Below are 18851 nucleotides of genomic sequence, written 5' to 3'. Positions count from 1 at the left end.
ATAAAGCTTTTAAAAGAACACAAAGAAGAGTAGCTCCAAGACCACAACCTGGAAATAGGCAAAGATTTCTTAGAGGGGACACAGAAGGCAACCTTAACAGGCAAAGATCCTCAATTACATTTAACCCAAACTAAAATTTTCTGCTCATCCAATATCACAAGTAGATGAATAAGCAAGTCACAGTATGAGACCAAATGTTCAGAAAATAAACTGACAAAACACTTGAATTTGGAACACATAAAGAACTCTTCTAATCCAATAATAAGATGACAATGCAATTAAATCGGTAAATGGGGACTTCCCTGCTGGTTGAGTGGTTAAAATGGCAGGCTCCCAGTGTGGGGGTGGGGTGGGGAGTGGGATGATGGTAAATGGCTTCAACAGACACCTCACAAAGGAAGGTATCTGCATGGCCAAACAGCATATGAAAAGGTGTTCAACATCACTGATCGTCAAGGAAAGGTGACTTAAAACCACAATGAGAAACCACATTTCCCAACTAGCAGGGCCAAAATAGAAAAGCTCACTAGCACAAAGTGTTGTGAGCCGCCAGAACTCTGGTGGCTTCTGGTGCAAGGAATATAAAATGGCACCACTTTGAAAAAAAAAAAAAGCGTGGAAGTTTCTTACACCTACCCTTTGATCTGGAATCTGGGGCTTCCCTGGTGGCTCAGAGGGTAAAGAATCTGCCTGCAATGCAAGAGACTTGGGTTTGATCCCCGGGTTGGGAAGATCCCCTGGAGGAGGAAATGGCAACCCACTCCAGTATTCTTGCCTGGACAATCCCATGGACAGAGGAGCCTGGTGGGCTACAGTCCATAGGGCCGCAAAGAGTCGGACAAGATTTAGCAGCTGAACAACAACAACAACCCTTTGATCCAGCCATTCCACTCCTAGGTATTTACCCCAAAGTAGTGACAACATTTGCCATCAAGAAGACCTAAACACAAATGTCCACAGAAGCTCTATTTCACAAACTCAGAACAACCCAAATATGTTCTTCAACAGGAGAATGGCTAAACCAATATTCATGCAGTGGAATAGCACTTGGCATTCTAAAGGAACAAACTACTGATAACATGCAACAATACAGATGGACAGATTGCAAAAATGTCATTCTGAGTAAAGGAAGTCAGATACTGAAGAGTACACACCGTCTCAGTCCATTTAACAAAACTCTAGAAAAGGCAGTTTAATTGCTAAGTCATGTCCGTCTCTTGCCACCCCATGGACTGTAGTCTGCCAGGCTTCTCTGTCCATAGGATTCTCCAGGCAAGAATACTGGAGTGGGTTGCCATTTCCTTCTCCACTAGAAAAGGCAAATCTAAAGTGACAGCATAACAGTCATTACCTGGGGCCACGAATGGGAGTGGAAAGGGGAATGATTGGGAGGGGATATGAGGGAACTCTCTGGGCAAATGGAAACTATATTGTGAGTGGCTTTGGTTACCTGGGTTTAGTCATTTCTCAAAGTTGTACAACTAAGATTTGCGCATTACAATGTATATACATTCTATACTGCTGCTGCTGCTGCTGCTAAGTCGCTTCAGTTGTGTCCGACTCTGTGTGACCCCATAGATGGCAGCCCACCAGGCTCCCCTGTCCCTGGGATTCTCCAGGCAAGAACACTGGAGTGGGTTGCTGTTTCCTTCTCCAATGCATGAAAGTGAAAAGTGAAAGTGAAGTCGCTCAGTCGTGTCCGACTCTTCGAGACCCCATGGACTGCAGCCTACCGGGCTCCTCCATCCATGGGATTTTCCAGGCAAGAGTACTGGAGTGGGGTGCCATTGCCTTCTCCGACATTCTATACTAAAAATGTTTAAAAGTGCAATCAAGTAAGGGGTGAGGGGTGGGTCGAGATCAGAAGAAAAGATGGCAGAATGTTAATAATTGTTGAAGCTGGGTAATGTACATACTTGAAATTTACCATAATTAAAAACACTGAAGAGAAGAAGAAAAATCTTCTATGTTGAATGCTCCTGCTTACCCCTCCACCACTGTGTCCAACTCTGCCTCCCCCTTGGGCTGCCCTCTCACAGACCCCAACTCCTAAGTGAACTCTGCTTCTTGCCAAGGGCCACAGCTCAACTCCTGTCTGCTCTACAACTCTCCACCACCAGCTAAGCCCCAGTAACCACCAGGCATTTCTGCCAAGCCCTGTCACACCCAAGAGCTCAAAACCTGTTCAAGGGACTGGGAAACAAGAAGTTTTCCAGCTTGCTTTGCAGAAGTTCAGTCATCTCCCACCTGTACTATCTGCCCAAGATTTACATGGCACCTCTCTCAAAGCCTGATACTTAGGAGGCTTTAAAAGATAGTTTATGGCTTGTATTCCAAAATCATGTAAATTGACTACTGGGAATTGAAAATGTGATTTCCCTTGTAACAAATAATATACAGCCAGTAACACAGCAGGCCAGCCCACAAATATCCATCTACCCACTGCACATACTCCAGGCTCCCACAGCAATGCCTCAGTTCAGTGCTACAGGTGTGATGCTTTTCATCAGCCAGTTCACATGACTAGGAGTTGGGGAAAGTTCCAGGTTCAAGGCTGAGTCAGTAGCAGTAAAAGTGATTCAAAAGGAAGGAGGGTCAGCAAAGGGCCCCCATGGGCAAGCCAGCAGCCAAATCTAGCTGAGGCCCGGCCAGGGGCTCATGTGCTGTGGTCCTTGGACATACAATCATTGCTGCCTGAGCCAGTCAGGAGGGAGGGAGAGTGGAAAAAGGCTTCTGACTTACAACTGCATCTTTAATCTCCTACTGCACTTTCTTAAAATCACATTCATGTCACAGAAAATAAACATTATAGAAAATGTAGACAAACAACAAGAATTAGTATTCACAGCACACAGTCCAAACCACTGTTTCCAGTCCAGTGTGTCCAGAGTTCTTCCAGTTTCTTCTGTTTCATAGGTACCACCCAGGAGAAAGATTCAGACCCAGAAATGTGTCATTAGGATATCTCTTATTTTTTAACAAAATCACAACTGCACTGTATCCAGGCCTGGCCACCATTTTCGACGTGGTTTCTACAGGGAGTTACGTTGACTCTTTTTGGGAGATCCTGACAAATCTTGCTTCATCTCAACAGGAGAAACCAAGTGTTGTCTGTGTCCACTGAGATTTAGTCTAAAAAGGAACTGGATGGATAATCCTAGGAAAGAGTCACAAAGAAAACTGCATCTGGTTCCCTGTCACTGAAGAGTTCACTGTCAGAACATCTAACATTAAGTCAGTAATCATGTAAGCACAATTGTGTTACTTGCTAAGAAACAAAACCACAGTGTGCACACAATGAACAGACAGGGAGAGAAGGCCATGAAGGCTTCTCTGAAGACCTGAGATGTGAAGGCTGAATGGGTTTGGGACAGAGGAGGGCTGCCAGGTGGCGGAGGCTGCCAGGATACAGTGGCTTCTAAGCAGATGACATGGACTGGAATCCACCAAGACTGGCCCAACCTTGAAAGATCAGGTACGAAGCTGTTGACAGCAACTTGAATGAGAGAAGTCAATGCTTGGACCACGATGGTGGCAGGGGGCAGGCACAGAGAAGTGAAGCAGGTTTGAGAACCATTTGGAAGCAATAGGTTGGATTTGGCAATGAGGGACAGGGTGGAGTCGAGACTGATTCCTAGATTTCTGACTTGAACTGCTAAATTGATGATTTCATGCCCTTGCATTCTGCTGGAAATAGATGTGGCCAGTCTCTTGGGAAGGTACAGATGACACACATTCTAGAAAAAAACACTGCCATGTGTCCCAGAGGTCTGTCTTCCTTTGAACTTTATGCATTTTCCAGAATAGTGAAGAAAGAGTGTGTACCAAATTCTTAGAAGTATTAAGACATCTTTAAGTCCATGGGGTTGCTAAGAGTCAGATACGACTGAGCGACTTCACTTTCGCTTTTCCCTTTCATGCACTGGAGAAGGAAATGGCAACCCACTCCAGTGTTCTTGCCTGGAGAATCCCAGGGATGGGGGAGCCTGGTGGGCTGCTGTCTCTGGGGTCGCACAGAGTTGGACATGACTGAAGTGACTTAGCAGCAAGTCTCTCTCAAGCAGGAGCCAATGCACCTGTGGATTAAAGTTAGCGGAGAAACATGCAAACATTTCTAACAGAATGCACAGCAAGCTATCTGAGTCAGGAGGAGCTAGGTTATGCTGCTACCTCAAACAAATCCCCCACATTTCAGGGGCTTAACTACCATCCTGAACACACAGCCTTCAAGTTTGTCCTGATAGAGGCAAAGAGAAATGGTGGTGGTGTATCATCTGACTCGGCTGCTTTCAAAGTGACACTTATTGATGCTGTTCACATTCCATTGGCCAGCGCTCACCACAAGAAGCCCAGCTAACTGCAGGGGAGACCAGGCAATGTGGAAACATCTATGGAAGCCTTGGGCACTCTCCATGCTACACAACGGATCAAGCTAATGAATTTATGAGTAACATCATGGAAGGTGAAGCAAGACACAACCCACATGAAGGGGAGTGAATGGAACTAGAGCTGGCCTTATTTTAAACCATTTTATGTTCTTTTTTGTTGCAAAAATTTCAATGTTACTGTTAGATATAAACTAACAGAATCACTACAGTATCATTTAATCAGAAGGAAAAAAGAACCTAGTCTCCAATACCAGGGAAACCAGGAAAGAACCTAGAATGTCTCCTCCCATTGCTGGCATGAACCTGATGGTCCAAGCATTTACATTTTATTTTCAAGGTCCACAGCAGCACAGTTAGGGACCCCATGACTGGCATATATTATTACCAGTGACAATCCATTACATGAGATGATACATGGCTTGGCTTTCTCTTGGAAAAGCATGCCCTAGGAGACAACTTTCTAGCTGTTGGGCTATATTTTCATAATCCAAGTGGTACGCTCTTATCACTGTCAAAAAACCACCCCAAGTCTTAGGAACCTGACTAAATAAAAGCTTCTCTCTTGCTTATGGAAAATCCAAAAGTGGATGATCCTGGTCCAACAGCTGTCCTCAAAGGAGTGGTTCAGGAATCCAGGTACCTTCCATCCCGTGCCACTGTCATCTTCTACAATCAGCCTCCAAGGTCCCCTTGGAGACTACAGAAAGGAATGAGAAAGTATGTGAAGATTTGCATATAAGCCATGCCTTGACCGGAAGTGACAGACATCACTAATACTCACATTTCATTGGCCAAAGCTAGTTTTATACATCCAACAATAGGCTCAATGGGTGCTGGAAAATATAGTCCCCACTTCCCAGCAACAATGAGAAAAATCAATCTCCTGACCCCCCAGCTAGCTCTGCCATACTTCGTATCCTCCAAATGACTCATGCCAGAACAAGGGAATCATGAAAGTCAAATAACTAACTGGGAAACTGATGTCTTGGTCTTTGAATCAATGTCCAGGAAATGCAAGGATTTCCTGTTGCAGGTGGCAACACTGCTCCACGTTTAAAATCACTGTGAACATTGCTGAAGAAAAAAATCAAAAGCAGGGCCCCTGAGTCAGGAAAGTAGCTTGCAAGTGGGGTTCAGAGTGGACAGAGGGTAGGCAGAGCCAGAAACAGCAGGAATGGGAAGCTCACCCAATCCCTGGGCCTGAGCAAAGGGGCTGTTCTGTCATCTGAGCAGTTAATAGCTAACTCAGGACAGCTCCATTCCAGCATCTAGGTGTAGGTCCTTAGTCTGGTCATTAACGAAACTAGCTGGAGAGGACACCTACATCAATAATACGGTGCATTCCCAGGAGATACAGGCATTGTGCTCTGCTGGGCCAGAGCTCAGTCTAAGAGTTCACACTATAAGTGTACCCAATGGCAGCACTGTGGGAGAACAGTTTCCCTGGTTGAAACATTTAGAAACCCTGAGACAGAGTTACCCAGGTTTCCTTCCTGAAGGATGTCTGAGTTTTTGGTATGTTCACAAGCACTGAGGACCCCCAGGAAGGAGGCTGCTCGGTGCAAACATACCCAACACACACAGTATGCCAGCCAAAGTCATGATCACGAATTCTGTTAAAGTACCGAAATGGGAACCTCAACAAAAGGCATCAAGGTATATCCAGAAGAAGGGGTTTCTCCTATAAAACAAAAAACCAGATATGCTTTTCTCTCCAAATCCTAGAAGTAATCAAGTGATGGATCCCCATATGCTGAATTTGATAGTTTTACTGAACTTGAGACTCTCGTCTTTGAGGATGGATGTTAAAAAACAAAAAGGGTCCTTCTGTGGGTCAGAGGCACACAGAGATGACCACCACTTCTGTTAATGTATAAAGAATGTCCCTCAAAAAGTTAAACACGGAATTACCATATCGTACCCAGCAATTTCATGTACAGGTATACACCCCAAAATGTGAAAGCAGAGACTTGAACAGAAATTTATCCACCTATGACAGCATCATTCACAAAACCCTAAGACATCATGCTAACTGAAATAAGCCAGACACAGAAAGACAAATACTGTACGAGTCCATTCATACGAGGCATCCACAGCAGCCAAATTCATAGAGACAGACAGTAGGACAGGGGTTACCAGGGCCTGGGGGAGTGAGGAATCGTGAGTTATTAAGCGGTACAGAGATTCTGTTCAGGATGATGAAGACGTTCTAGAGATGGATAGTGGTGATAGGTGCACAGGAGGGCAACTGCGCTTAATGCTACTGAAATGCACACTGAAAAATGGTTAAAATGGCAAATTTTTTGTTACATACACTTTGTCATAATTAAAAAAACAAAAACAAAAGGCGATAAGGGCTTCCCTGGTGGCTCAGTGGTAAAGAATCTGCCTGCCAGTGCAGGAGATGCGGGTTTGATCCCTGGTGCAGGAAGAGCCTACATTCTGTGGAGCAACTAAGACGCTATTGAGCCTGTGCTCTAGAGTCCGGGAGCTGCAACAACTGAAGCTCTAGACCTGTGCTCTCCGCGACAAGAGAAGCCCCCACAATGAGAAGTCCATGCACTACAACTAGAGAGGAGCTCCTACTTGCCACGAGAGAAAAGCACACAGCAACAAAGACCCAAGGGGGAGGAGCCAAGATGGCAGAGGAGTAGGACGGGGAGAACACTTCCTCCCCCACAAATTCATCAAAAGAACATTTAAACACCGAGTAAATTCCACAAAACAACTTCTGAAGGCCGGCAGAGGACATCAGGCACCCAGAAAAGCAACCCAAGTCTTCGAAAGGAGGTAGGAAAAGATATAAAAGACAAAAAAAGAGACAAAAGAGGGAGGGACAGAGTTCCGTCCCGGGAAAGGAGTCTTAAAAAGAGAGAAGTTTCCAAACACCAGGAAACCTTCTCATTGCCGAATCTGTGCCGAGCTTTGGAAGCACAGAGGTCAACATAACAGGGAGGAAAAATAAATCAACAATTAAAACTCGCAGATTGCGAGCCCTACGGTAACTCCCCACAGCAGAAAAGCAGGACAGACGCCTGCATCTGCTATTAGCAAGTGGGGGCTGGGCAGGGAGGCGCGGAGTGGGCTGCATCGCTTAGGGTAAGGACCTGGCCTGAATACCCTGAGCGCTATCTGAGTGAAATAATTTCGGCTAGTAAACCAGACTGTGGGATATCTACCACGCGAAAAGCCAGCCCTAACCTAAGACACCGCCAGGCCTGCGCACGGAACAAAGGACTGAACAGAGATAGCCGGCTGCAGACCTTCCCCCTCCGGTGACAGGCAGCCAGAACCAGAAGGGGGTAATCGCAGCCCCAGAGAGACATTATCTATAAAACTGTAAGCAGGCTTCTTTGCTAACTAAAACTTCTTGGCGGTCTGGACGGTCAACATCTGCCTGAGAAGGTGCGCCGGTTGTACACCTAGATAAACGAGCGGCGGGGAGGCAATAAGTCTCAGCAATCGCGCTCGCCGAACACCTCATCACCTGAGCTGCTCGGACCTGGGAAGGGCACAAAACGCAGGCCCAACCAAGTCTGCGCCTCTGAGGACTACCGGAGTGCCTGAACCTGAGCGGCTTGGACCTGGGAGGTACAGGCAGCACAGGGCCGGCCATGGATGGTTCCTGGCAGAGCAACCTAGAGCCTGAGAAGTGTGGGCAGGGAGGCTACACGCGCCGTGAGCGGGGGCAGACCCAGTGTGGCTGAGGCACTGCCAGCACACGCCAGTGTTATTTGCAGCATCCCTCCCTCCCTCCCAACAGCGCCACTGAACAAGTGAGCCTAAAAAAAAAAAAATATCCTCCACCATCCCCTTTGTGTCAGGGCAGAAACCAGACACTGAAGAGACCAGCAAACAGAAGAAGCTATAACAGAGGGAACCGCCTTGGAAGCTACAGGCGATAGATTAAAACCCTGTGGTTAGTACCGACTACATAGGAAGGGGCCTATAGATCTTGAGAAATATAAGTCAGTCCAAGGAACTAGCCGAAAATGAACTGAACCCACAATACTCACAACAAAACCAGAGAAAGTCCTAGATATATTTTTACTATTTTTACGATCATTCTTTCTTTCTTTTTTTTTTTAATTAAAAAAAATTTAAGTCCTCTATTATTCCTTTAATTTTCACTTTTATAACCTATTACTTTGCAAAAAAAAAAAGACGCTATTTTTTTTTTACAGCAAACTTCATATATATATTTCTTATAACTTTTTGACCTTGTGTTTTTTTTTTCCTTCTTCTTCTTCTAACATTGTATTTTTGAAATTCCAAACTCTACTCTAGATGTTTAATTTTAGCTTTTTGGTATTTGTTATCAATTTTGTACCTATAGTTTTTTTTTTTTATAATTTGTGACTTTTTTTTGTTTCTCTTCTTCTTTTATATAACATTGTATATCTGAAATTCCAAACTCTACTATAGATTTTTAACTTTTGTTTTTTGGTATTAGTCATCAATTTTGTACCTATATTCTCTTTATAATTTTCGCGACCTTGTTTGTTTTTGTTTGTTCGTTTTTTCTCTCTTTCTTTTCCTTCTTCTTTTCTTTAACATCATATTTTTGAAATTCCAAACTCGACTCTAGATTTTTAATTTTTGCTTTTATGTATTTGTTACCAATTTTGTACCTTTAAGAACCCAATCTTCAGTACCCATTTTTCACTAGGGAGCGAGATTACTGGCTTGACTGCTCTCTCTCCCTTTGGACTCTCCTTTTTCTCCACCAGGTCACCGGTGTCTCCTCCCTAACCCCTCTCTACTCAACCCAACTCTGTGAATTTCTGTGTGTTCCAGACGGGGAGAACACTTAGGGAACTGATTACTGGCTGGATCTGTCTCCCTCCTTTTCATTCCCCCCTTTTATCCTCCTGGCCACCTCTGTCTCCTTCCTCCTTCTTCTCTCCTCTGTATAACTCCGTCAACATTTCTGAGTGGTCCAGTTGTGGAGTGCACATAAGGAAGTGATTACTGGCTAGCCCACTCTCTCCACTATTGATTCCACCTCATCTCATTCAGGTCACCTCTAAATCCCTCCTCCTTCTTCTCTTCTCCATGTAATGCTGTGAACCTCTCTGGGTGACCCTCAAGTTAGAGAAACTGTTCATCTTTAACGTAGATGTTTTATCAATGCTGCTGTATAGAAGGAGAAGTTTTGAAACTACTGTAAAAATAAGACCAATAACTGGAAGCAGGAGGCTTCAGTCCAAACCCTGACTCCAGGGAACTCCTGACTCCAAGGAACATTAATTGACAGGAGCTCATCAAACGCCTCCATACCTACACTGAAACCAAGCACCACACAAGGGCCAACAAGTTCCAGGGCAAGACATACCAAGCAAATTCTCCAGCAACAAAGGAACACAGCCCTGAGCTTCAAGATACAGGCTGCCCAAGTCACCCCAAAACCATAGACATCTCATAACTCATTACTGGACACTTCATTGCACTCCAGAGAGAAGAAATACAGCTCCACCCACCAGAACACTGACACAAGCTTCCCTACTCAGGAAACCTTGACAAGCCACCTGTACAAACCCACACACAGCGAGGAAATGCCACAATAAAGAGAATTCCACAAACTGCCAGAATACAGAAAGGACACCCCAAACTCAGCAATTTAAACAAGATGAAGACACAGAGGAATACCCAGCAGATAAAGGAACAGGATAAATGCCCACCAAACCAAACAAAAGAGGAAGAGATAGGGAATCTACCTGATAAAGAATTCCAAATAATGATAGTGAAATTGATTCAAAATCTTGAAATCAAAATGGAATCACAGATAAATAGCCTGGAGGCAAGGATTGAGAAGATGCAAGAAAGGTTTAACAAGGACCTAGAAGAAATAAAAAAGAATCAATATATAATGAATAATGCAATAAATGAAATTAAAAACACTCTGGAGGCAACAAATAGTAGAATAACAAGGCAGAAGATAGGATTAGTGAATTAGAAGATAGAATGGTAGAAATAAATGAATCAGAGAGGATAAAAGAAAAATGAATTAAAAGAAATGAGGACAATCTCAGAGACCTCCAGGACAATATTAAACGCTACAACATTCAAATCATAGGGGTCCCAGAAGAAGAAGACAAAAAGAAAGACCATGAGAAAATACTTGAGGAGATAATAGTTGAAAACTTCCTTAAATGGGGAAGGAAATAATCACCCAAGTCCAAGAAACCCAGAGAGTCCCAAACAGGATAAACCCAAGGCGAAACACCCCAAGACACATATTAATCAAATTAATGAAGATCAAACACAAAGAACAAATATTAAAAGCAGCAAGGGAAAAACAACAAATAACACACAAGGGAATTCCCATAAGGATAACAGCTGATCTTTCAATAGAAACTCTTCAAGCCAGGAGGGAATGGCAAGACATACTTAAAATGATGAAAGAAAATAACCTACAGCCCAGATTATTGTACCCAGCAAGGATCTCATTCAAGTATGAAGGAGAAATCAAAAGCTTTTCAGACAAGCAAAAGCTGAGAGAATTCTGCACCACCAAACCAGCTCTCCAACAAATACTAAAGGATATTCTCTAGACAGGAAACACAAAGACGGTGTATAAATTCGAACCCAAAACAATAAAGTAAATGGCAACGGGATCATACTTATCAGTAATTACCTTAAACGTAAACAGGTTGAATGCCCCAACCAAAAGACAAAGACTGGCTGAATGGATACAAAAACAAGACCCCTACATATGTTGTCTACAAGAGACCCACCTCAAAACAGGGGACACATACAGACTGAAAGTGAAGGGCTGGAAAAAGATTTTCCATGCAAATAGGGACCAAAAGAAAGCAGGAGTAGCAATACTCATATCAGATAAAATAGACTTTAAAACAAAGGCTGTGAAAAGAGACAAAGATGGTCACTACATAATGATCAAAGGATCAATCCAAGAAGAAGATATAACAATTATAAATATATATGCACCCAACACGGGAGCACCACAATATGTAAGACAAATGCTAACAACTATGAAAGGAGAAATTAACAATAACACAATAATAGTGGGAGACTTTAAATACCCCACTCACACCTATGGATAGATCAACTAAACAGAAAATTAACAAGGAAACACAAACTTTAAACGATACAATAGACCAGTTAGACCTGATTGATATCTATAGGACATTTCATCCCAAAACAATGAATTTCACCTTTTTCTCAAGCACACATGGAACCTTCTCCAGGATAGATCACATCCTGGGCCATAAAGCTAGCCTTGGTAAATTCAAAAAAATAGAAATCATTCCAAGCATCGTTTCTGACCACAATGCAGTAAGATTAGATCTCAATTACAGGAGAAAAACTATTAAAAATTCCAACATATGGAGGCCGAACAACACGCTGCTGAATAACCAACAAATCACAGAAGAAATCAAAAAAGAAATCAAAATTTGCATAGAAACGAATGAAAATGAAAACACAACAACCCAAAACCTGTGGGACACTGTAAAAGCAGTCCTAAGGGGAAAGCTCATAGCAATACAGGCATACCTCAAGAAACAAGAAAAAAGTCAAATAAATAACCTAACTCTACACCTAAAGCAACTTGAAAAGGAAGAAATGAAGAACCCCAGGGTTAGTAGAAGGAAAGAAATCTTAAAAATTAGAGCAGAAATAAATGCAAAAGAAACAAAAGAGACATAGGAAAAATCAACAAAGCCAAAAGCTGGTTCTTTGAAAGGATAAATAAAATTGACAAACCATTAGCCAGACTCATCAGGAAACAAAGGGAGAAAAATCAAATCAATAAAATTAGAAACGAAAATGGAGAGATCACAACAGACAACACAGAAATACAAAGGATCATAAGAGACTACTATCAACAATTATATGCCAATAAGATGGACAACGTGGAAGAAATGGACAAATTCTTAGAAAAGTACAACTTTCCAAAACTGGACCTGGAAGAAATAGAAAATCTTAACAGACCCATCAAAGCACAGAAATTGAAACTGTAATCAAAAATCTTCCAGCAAACAAAAGCCCAGGTCCAGACGGCTTCACAGCTGAATTCTACCAAAAATTTAGAGAGGAGCTAACACCTATCCTGCTCAAACTCTTCCAGAAAATTTCAGAGGAAGGTAAACTTCCAAACTCATTCTATGAGGCCACCATCACCCTAATACCAAAACCTGACAAAGATCCCACAAAAAAAGAAAACTACAGGCCAATATCACTGATGAACACAGATGCAAAAATCCTTAACAAAATTCTAGCAATCAGAATCCAACAACACATTAAAAAGATCATACACCATGACCAAGTGGGCTTTATCCCAGGGATGCAAGGATTCTTCAATATCTGCAAATCAATCAATGTAATACACCACATTAACAAATTGAAAAATAAAAACCATATGATTATCTCAATAGATGCAGAGAAAGCCTTTGACAAAATTCAACATCCATTTATGATCAAAACCCTCCAGAAAGCAGGAATAGAAGGAACATACCTCAACATAATCAAAGCTATATATGACAAACCCACAGCAAACATTATCCTCAATGGTGAAAAACTGAAAGCATTTCCTCTAAAGTCAGGAACAAGACAAGGGTGCCCACTTTCACCATTACTATTCAACATAGTTTTGGAAGTTTTGGCCACAGCAATCAGAGCAGAAAAAGAAATAAAAGGAATCCAAATTGGAAAAGAAGAAGTAAAACTCTCACTATTTGCAGATGACATGATCCTCTACATAAAAAACCCTAAAGACTCCACCAGAAAATTATTAGAACTAATCAATGACTATAGTAAAGTTGCAGGATATAAAATCAACACACAGAAATCCCTTGCATTCCTATACACTACTAATGAGAAAACAGAAAGAGAAATTAAGGAAACAATTCCATTCACCATTGCAACGGAAAGAATAAAATACTTAGGAATATATCTACCTAAAGAAACTAAAGACCTATATATAGAAAACTATAAAACACTGGTGAAAGAAATCAAAGAGGACATTAACAGATGGAGAAATATACCATGTTCATGGATTGGAAGAATCAATATAGTGAAAATGAGTATACTACCCAAAGCAATTTATAGATTCAATGCAATCCCTATCAAGCTACCAACGGTATTCTTCACAGAGCTAGAACAAATAATTTCACAATTTGTATGGAAATACAAAAAACCTCGAATAGCCAAAGCAATCTTGAGAAAGAAGAATGGAACTGGAGGAATCAACCTGCCTGACTTCAGGCTCTACTACAAAGCCACAGTTATCAAGACAGTATGGTACTGGCACAAAGACAGAAATATAGATCAATGGAACAAAATAGAAAGCCCAGAGATAAATCCACGCACATATGGACACCTTATCTTTGACAAAGGAGGCAAGAATATACAATGGATTAAAGACAATCTCTTTAACAAGTGGTGCTGGGAAATCTGGTCAACCACTTGTAAAAGAATGAAACTAGAACACTTTCTGACACCATACACAAAAATAAACTCAAAATGGATTAAAGATCTAAACATAAGATCAGAAACTATAAAACTCCTAGAGGAGAACATAGGCAAAACACTCTCTGACATACATCACAGCAGGATCCTCTATGACCCACCTCCCAGAATATTGGAAATAAAAGCAAAAATAAACAAATGGGACCTAATTAAACTTAAAAGCTTCTGCACATCAAAGGAAACTATTAGCAAGGTGAAAAGACAGCCTTCAGAATGGGAGAAAATAATAGCAAATGAAGCAACTGACAAACAACTAATCTCAAAAATATACAAGCAACTCCTACAGCTCAACTCCAGAAAAATAAATGACCCAATCAAAAAATGGGCCAAACAACTAAACAGACATTTCTCCAAAGAAGACATACAGATGGCTAACAAACACATGAAAAGATGCTCAACATCACTCATTATCAGAGAAATGCAAATCAAAACCACTATGAGATACCATTTCACACTAGTCAGAATGGCTGCGATCCAAAAGTCTACAAGCAATAAATGCTGGAGAGGGTGTGGAGAAAAAGGAACCCTCTTACACTGTTGGTGGGAATGCAAATTAGTACAGCCACTATGGAGAACAGTGTGGAGATTCCTTAAAAAACTGAAAATAGAACTGCTTTATGATCCAGCAATCCCACTGCTGGGCATACACACTGAGGAAACCAGAAGGGAAAGAGACACGTGTACCCCAATGTTCATCGCAGTACTGTTTATAATAGCCAGGACATGGAAGCAACCTAGATGTCCATCAGCAGATGAATGGATAAGAAAGCTGTGGTACATATACACAATGGAGTACTACTCAGCCATTAAAAAGAATACATTTGAATCAGTTCTAATGAGGTGGATGAAACTGGAGCCTATTATACAGAGTGAAGTAAGCCAGAAAGAAAAACACCAATACAGTATACTAACGCATATATATGGAATTTAGAAAGATGGTAACAATAACCCTGTGTACAAGACAGCAAAAGAGACACTGATGTATAGAACAGTCTTATGGACTCTGTGGGAGAGGGAGAGGGTGGGAAGATTTGGGAGAATGGCATTGAAACATGTATAATATCATGTATGAAACGAGTTGCCAGTCCAGGTTCAATGCACGATACTGGATGCTTGGGGCTGTTGCACTGGGACGACCCAGAGGGATGGTGTGGGGAGGGAGGAGGGAGAAGGGTTCAGGATGGGGAGCACATGTATACCTGTGGTGGATTCGTTTTGATGTTTGGCAAAACTAATAGTGTTTCAGGTGTAAAAATAAAATAAAATTTAAAAAAATAAATAAATAAAAAATTTAAAAAAAAACATAAACAAAGAGCCAGCACAGCCAAAAATAAATAATTGGAAAAAAAAGCCACTGAGATGCTCCTCAGCCCTCGTGGCCTGCAGTGGTTGTCTCTCCAAGTAGTGCCCACATGCGCCCTTGCAGGTTGATGGCTCTCCTGCAGCCCATCAAATCACCCAGGCACTGGTGACATATAAGCTCTGTTTTCGACCCACAAAGGATTACAGAAAACTGCACAAGGAGACGGGAAACAGGATTCAAGCCAGCCTTGACTTGCTCTGACACAGGGGACAGAAGGGCTTCAATTTCACATCTATGATCCCCCCAAACACACTTAGGACAGTTGAGTAGTTCCCCTCTCCTACAAGCATTTTTCTAGAACAGCACCATGTGATGGGACCTTCCTCGATGAGGAAAACACTCTCCTCACTGTGTCTGTGGAGCACTCAAAATGTGGCAAATGCAAAATGAGGAACTTTTATTTTATTGCATTTAAACTAACTTAAATGTAAAAAGCCACCTGTGGGTAGGGGCTAACATATCAGACAGGAAGGTTTTAGAAATTTCACAAAAAAGCCAAGTGACAGATTTGTTATCTTTTTGGTGGAGACACCAAAATGTTGTGTGAATGGCAGAGATTAGGAAGCCAGTGGAAGGTGGGAGGGCGGGGGCGTCTGTTTAAATCCATGAACCCATTTACTCGAGTTTTGTACACTGTTCGTCAAACCTATGAGAAGAAATTATTAGTTATCATGATGTATTGAAAAATAATTTTTCAAGACCAGGCCCAGGTCATCGAAAGGGGGTACATAATGAAGCTGAAAATTCTAGGCAATCAGGACCCAGAACAAGAAAAGGTCATGTGCTCTTTGTGTGGCTCTGGAATTGAAAGCCCAAGATCTCTGCCTGAATGAACCATCACACCCAACCCGACAGAAGCAGTTCTAGTAGTAGATGAGGCTTGTTTTTTACACACACCCCCCCCACACACACACGACAGAGAAGAAAAGCCACTGCATGCCAATTTTCAGAACACCAGCAGGCAGGAGGCTACAGTTGTGCCTAATGGTCAAATGGACATTTAACCATTCAGAGAAGAGTCTGTTCAACTTCATTTTCAGAAGAGAATGAACAGAAGTTGAGAAAACCGAGTGGTTCCCAGTGAAGTGGGCTCCTGAACAACTTTTCTAAAAAAGATGCTGTGCTGAAGTCAACTCTGAGTGGTCAGAAAAGTCAAGGGAGCATTTTCAAAGGGCCCAGCTGCCACTTGTTTGAACAAGCCTGCTACCCTGCCCCCCTTCCATCTGGGGAGCATTTGCTCTGCAGAAAACAGATCCCGACAAAGAATGGACGGTAATAAAGCTAGCTCACCACCTCATCAGCACAGTCTGGCCAGCACCGTACAGACTCTCCATTTCCCTTCTCAGGTGCTTTTGGGTTTAGGGCAGGCATGGTGCGCCTGTCTGACCGGAGGAGAAACCAAGGCCCAGGCTCCCAGGTAAACTACTGTCTCACATGCAGTGTTTGTGAATGTCCCCAAGTGCCAGAGGCTTGTCACATAGCTTCTAAAGGTTACGTAAGGAAAACAGCCAAGCAATAATCCATTCTATACCTGGAGGAACTCGTGCCAACCACAAGTACGGATTTAAAGCTGAGTGAGCTGAGGGTCCCATTCCAGCAATGGAGGAGATCAGGAACACTTCAGAAAGAACAAAATGCACCTGCCACACTGGTGGTACAGCACAGCTGTGATAAGTGTGCAAAAGAACATGGGGGGGGGGGTCAGGGGGCGGGGGTACTTCCCTGGCTGTCCAGTCTTGAAGACTTCTTCTTCCAATGCAGGAGGTGCAGTGTTCAATCCCTAGTGGGGGAACTAAGACCCCACATGCCTCGTGGCCAAAAAATCAAAACATAAAACAGAAACCATATTGTAATAAATTCAATAAAGACTTTACAAATGGTCCACACCAAAAAAAAATCTTAAAAAAAAAGAACAGGGGGATATTTCCAAGAGATGCACCTCCATCCCCACTCTACCATCGATTTCCATTCTTGGCTGCAAAATGGAATCACCTGGGAAGCATTCAACAATCCTGAGGCCTCAGGTTCTGCTGTCATTGGTCTGGGCAACAGAAGTTTTTAAAGCTCCCCCAGGGGATTCTAACGTGGAGCCAGGGTTGGGACCCATAGAAGGGAGAAAGTAAGAGTAGAATACCTAGTGGGAAGGGGGACTCGGCCTCGTCTGGATCACAGGCTATTTCTTGGATCATGTGATGTTTAAGAAAACTGAATAATAAAGAAATATAAATGCCAGGGGTCTCTGCTTTTTATCTGTAAAAGGGTGCAATGCCCCCTACTCTCCCCTCCCCAAAAGGTAGGGCGGTCCTATCAGGGGGTGCTAGGATAGGGAGGAGCTGGTGCTATGGCGGCAAGAGTGCTAAGGAAAGCTGGGAGGAGTGGGGTGGGAGTGGGGGGGGACCCGCCTCACCTGCGTCGTAGAAGGCGTCGAGCACGGCCGTCTCCCCGAAGTCGAGCTCCCCGAAGGGTACGGAGGTGAGGTGGGCGCCCTCAGCCTCGCAGGCCCGCAGCAGGCACTGGCGCGCCCCCGCCTCGGGGCCGCCGGCCGCGCCGCCCTGGGGGCTCTCGTTGTGCACGTATACTGCCCGCAGCGCCCGCCGCGGCCCACCCGCGCCCCCGCCCTCGCCTCCAACCCCCGCGCCCTCGGCCGCCCCCTCGGGCTCCGGCGGGCCCGGCGGCTCCGCCACGCCCTCGCCCACCGGCGGCAGCGGGCACTGGGGGGGCTCGGCCGCCGCCCCGACCGCCCCCGCCGGGGTCGCCCCGCCGCCGCTCTCCATGTGGCCGCCGGGCGCGCCCTTCCTGGTCCCACCTCGGCGCGAGTGGCCGGCGGCGGCACCTGCTCCCTGGACGCGGGAAGGGAGTTGGGGGGACCCAGCGCCCGCCGGTGGCCCCGCGACGGACAGGTGACGGCGGGGCCCCTGGGTCGCACGCGGAAGCTCCTGCCCCGCAGCCCCCGAGCGCCCTTTGAAGACTCGGGCGGGAGGCGGGAGGTGGGGGCGGGGACGTCAGGGCCCTCGGAGGGCGGAGGGAGGTCTGGGAAGGGCGGCGGGGCAGGAGCCCGCCGGGCGCCCCCTGCCGCGTCCCCCGGGCAGTGCTCTGAGAAGGGCGGATTCACGAACTGCGGATTTTGTTGTGTATTGCCATCGCTCCAGCCTTCGGGGTCCCGATTTTTTCCCTCGAAACAATTTGAGGCTTTTTAAACAGACCAAAAAAAGCTCTTTCAAAGCGCCGGTTGGATGTCAATATTCAACTCCACACTAAATACTGATGTAGTTTTAACTCAGAATCGAGATGAGAAGATGCTTATTTAAAACTACTGATTTTGTACTGCGTGTCCCCAGTTGTGGAGAGCAGGGCCCTTCTGAGCCCATGCCCTGGAGGCTGCTCGTCCTGACTCTCACTGTGACCTTGACAAAAGCACCATGATGCACCAGCATCAAAGTCTGTTGGCCTATAGACCATTTCTAGTCACAGTATTGCTTCCGTTCTACGCTTTGGCTGTGAGGCATGTGGGATCTTAGCTCGCCAACCAAGGATTGAACCTTGCACCTCCTGCACTGGAAGGTGAAGTCTTAACCACTGAACCACCAGGGAAATCCCTTAATAACAAC

At 44.1% G+C, this 18851-nt stretch overlaps 1 protein-coding gene across 3 annotated transcripts in view; it reads right to left on the bottom strand.

Annotated features, from left to right (window-relative positions):
• The window catches only part of MAP3K15 (mitogen-activated protein kinase kinase kinase 15), a 161358-nt gene extending 143341 nt beyond the window's left edge, over positions 1-18017 (bottom strand). For 2 of the 3 annotated variants that reach the window (XM_055565237.1, XM_055565238.1), the window contains exon 1: positions 16775-16850. In XM_055565237.1, the coding sequence (XP_055421212.1) occupies positions 16775-16835 (61 nt within the window). In that variant the 5' untranslated portion in view covers positions 16836-16850. Of the gene's footprint in view, positions 1-16774; positions 16851-17650 lie in introns of those variants that run through there. The other variant, XM_055565235.1, reaches the window with a different exon arrangement.
• Positions 18018-18851: the final 834 nt, after the last annotated feature.

Source organism: Bubalus kerabau, chromosome X (assembly GCF_029407905.1).
Source record: "Bubalus kerabau isolate K-KA32 ecotype Philippines breed swamp buffalo chromosome X, PCC_UOA_SB_1v2, whole genome shotgun sequence".
NCBI classification, from domain to species: domain Eukaryota; kingdom Metazoa; phylum Chordata; class Mammalia; order Artiodactyla; family Bovidae; genus Bubalus; species Bubalus kerabau.
This window is presented reverse-complemented; position numbering and strand designations above follow the sequence as displayed.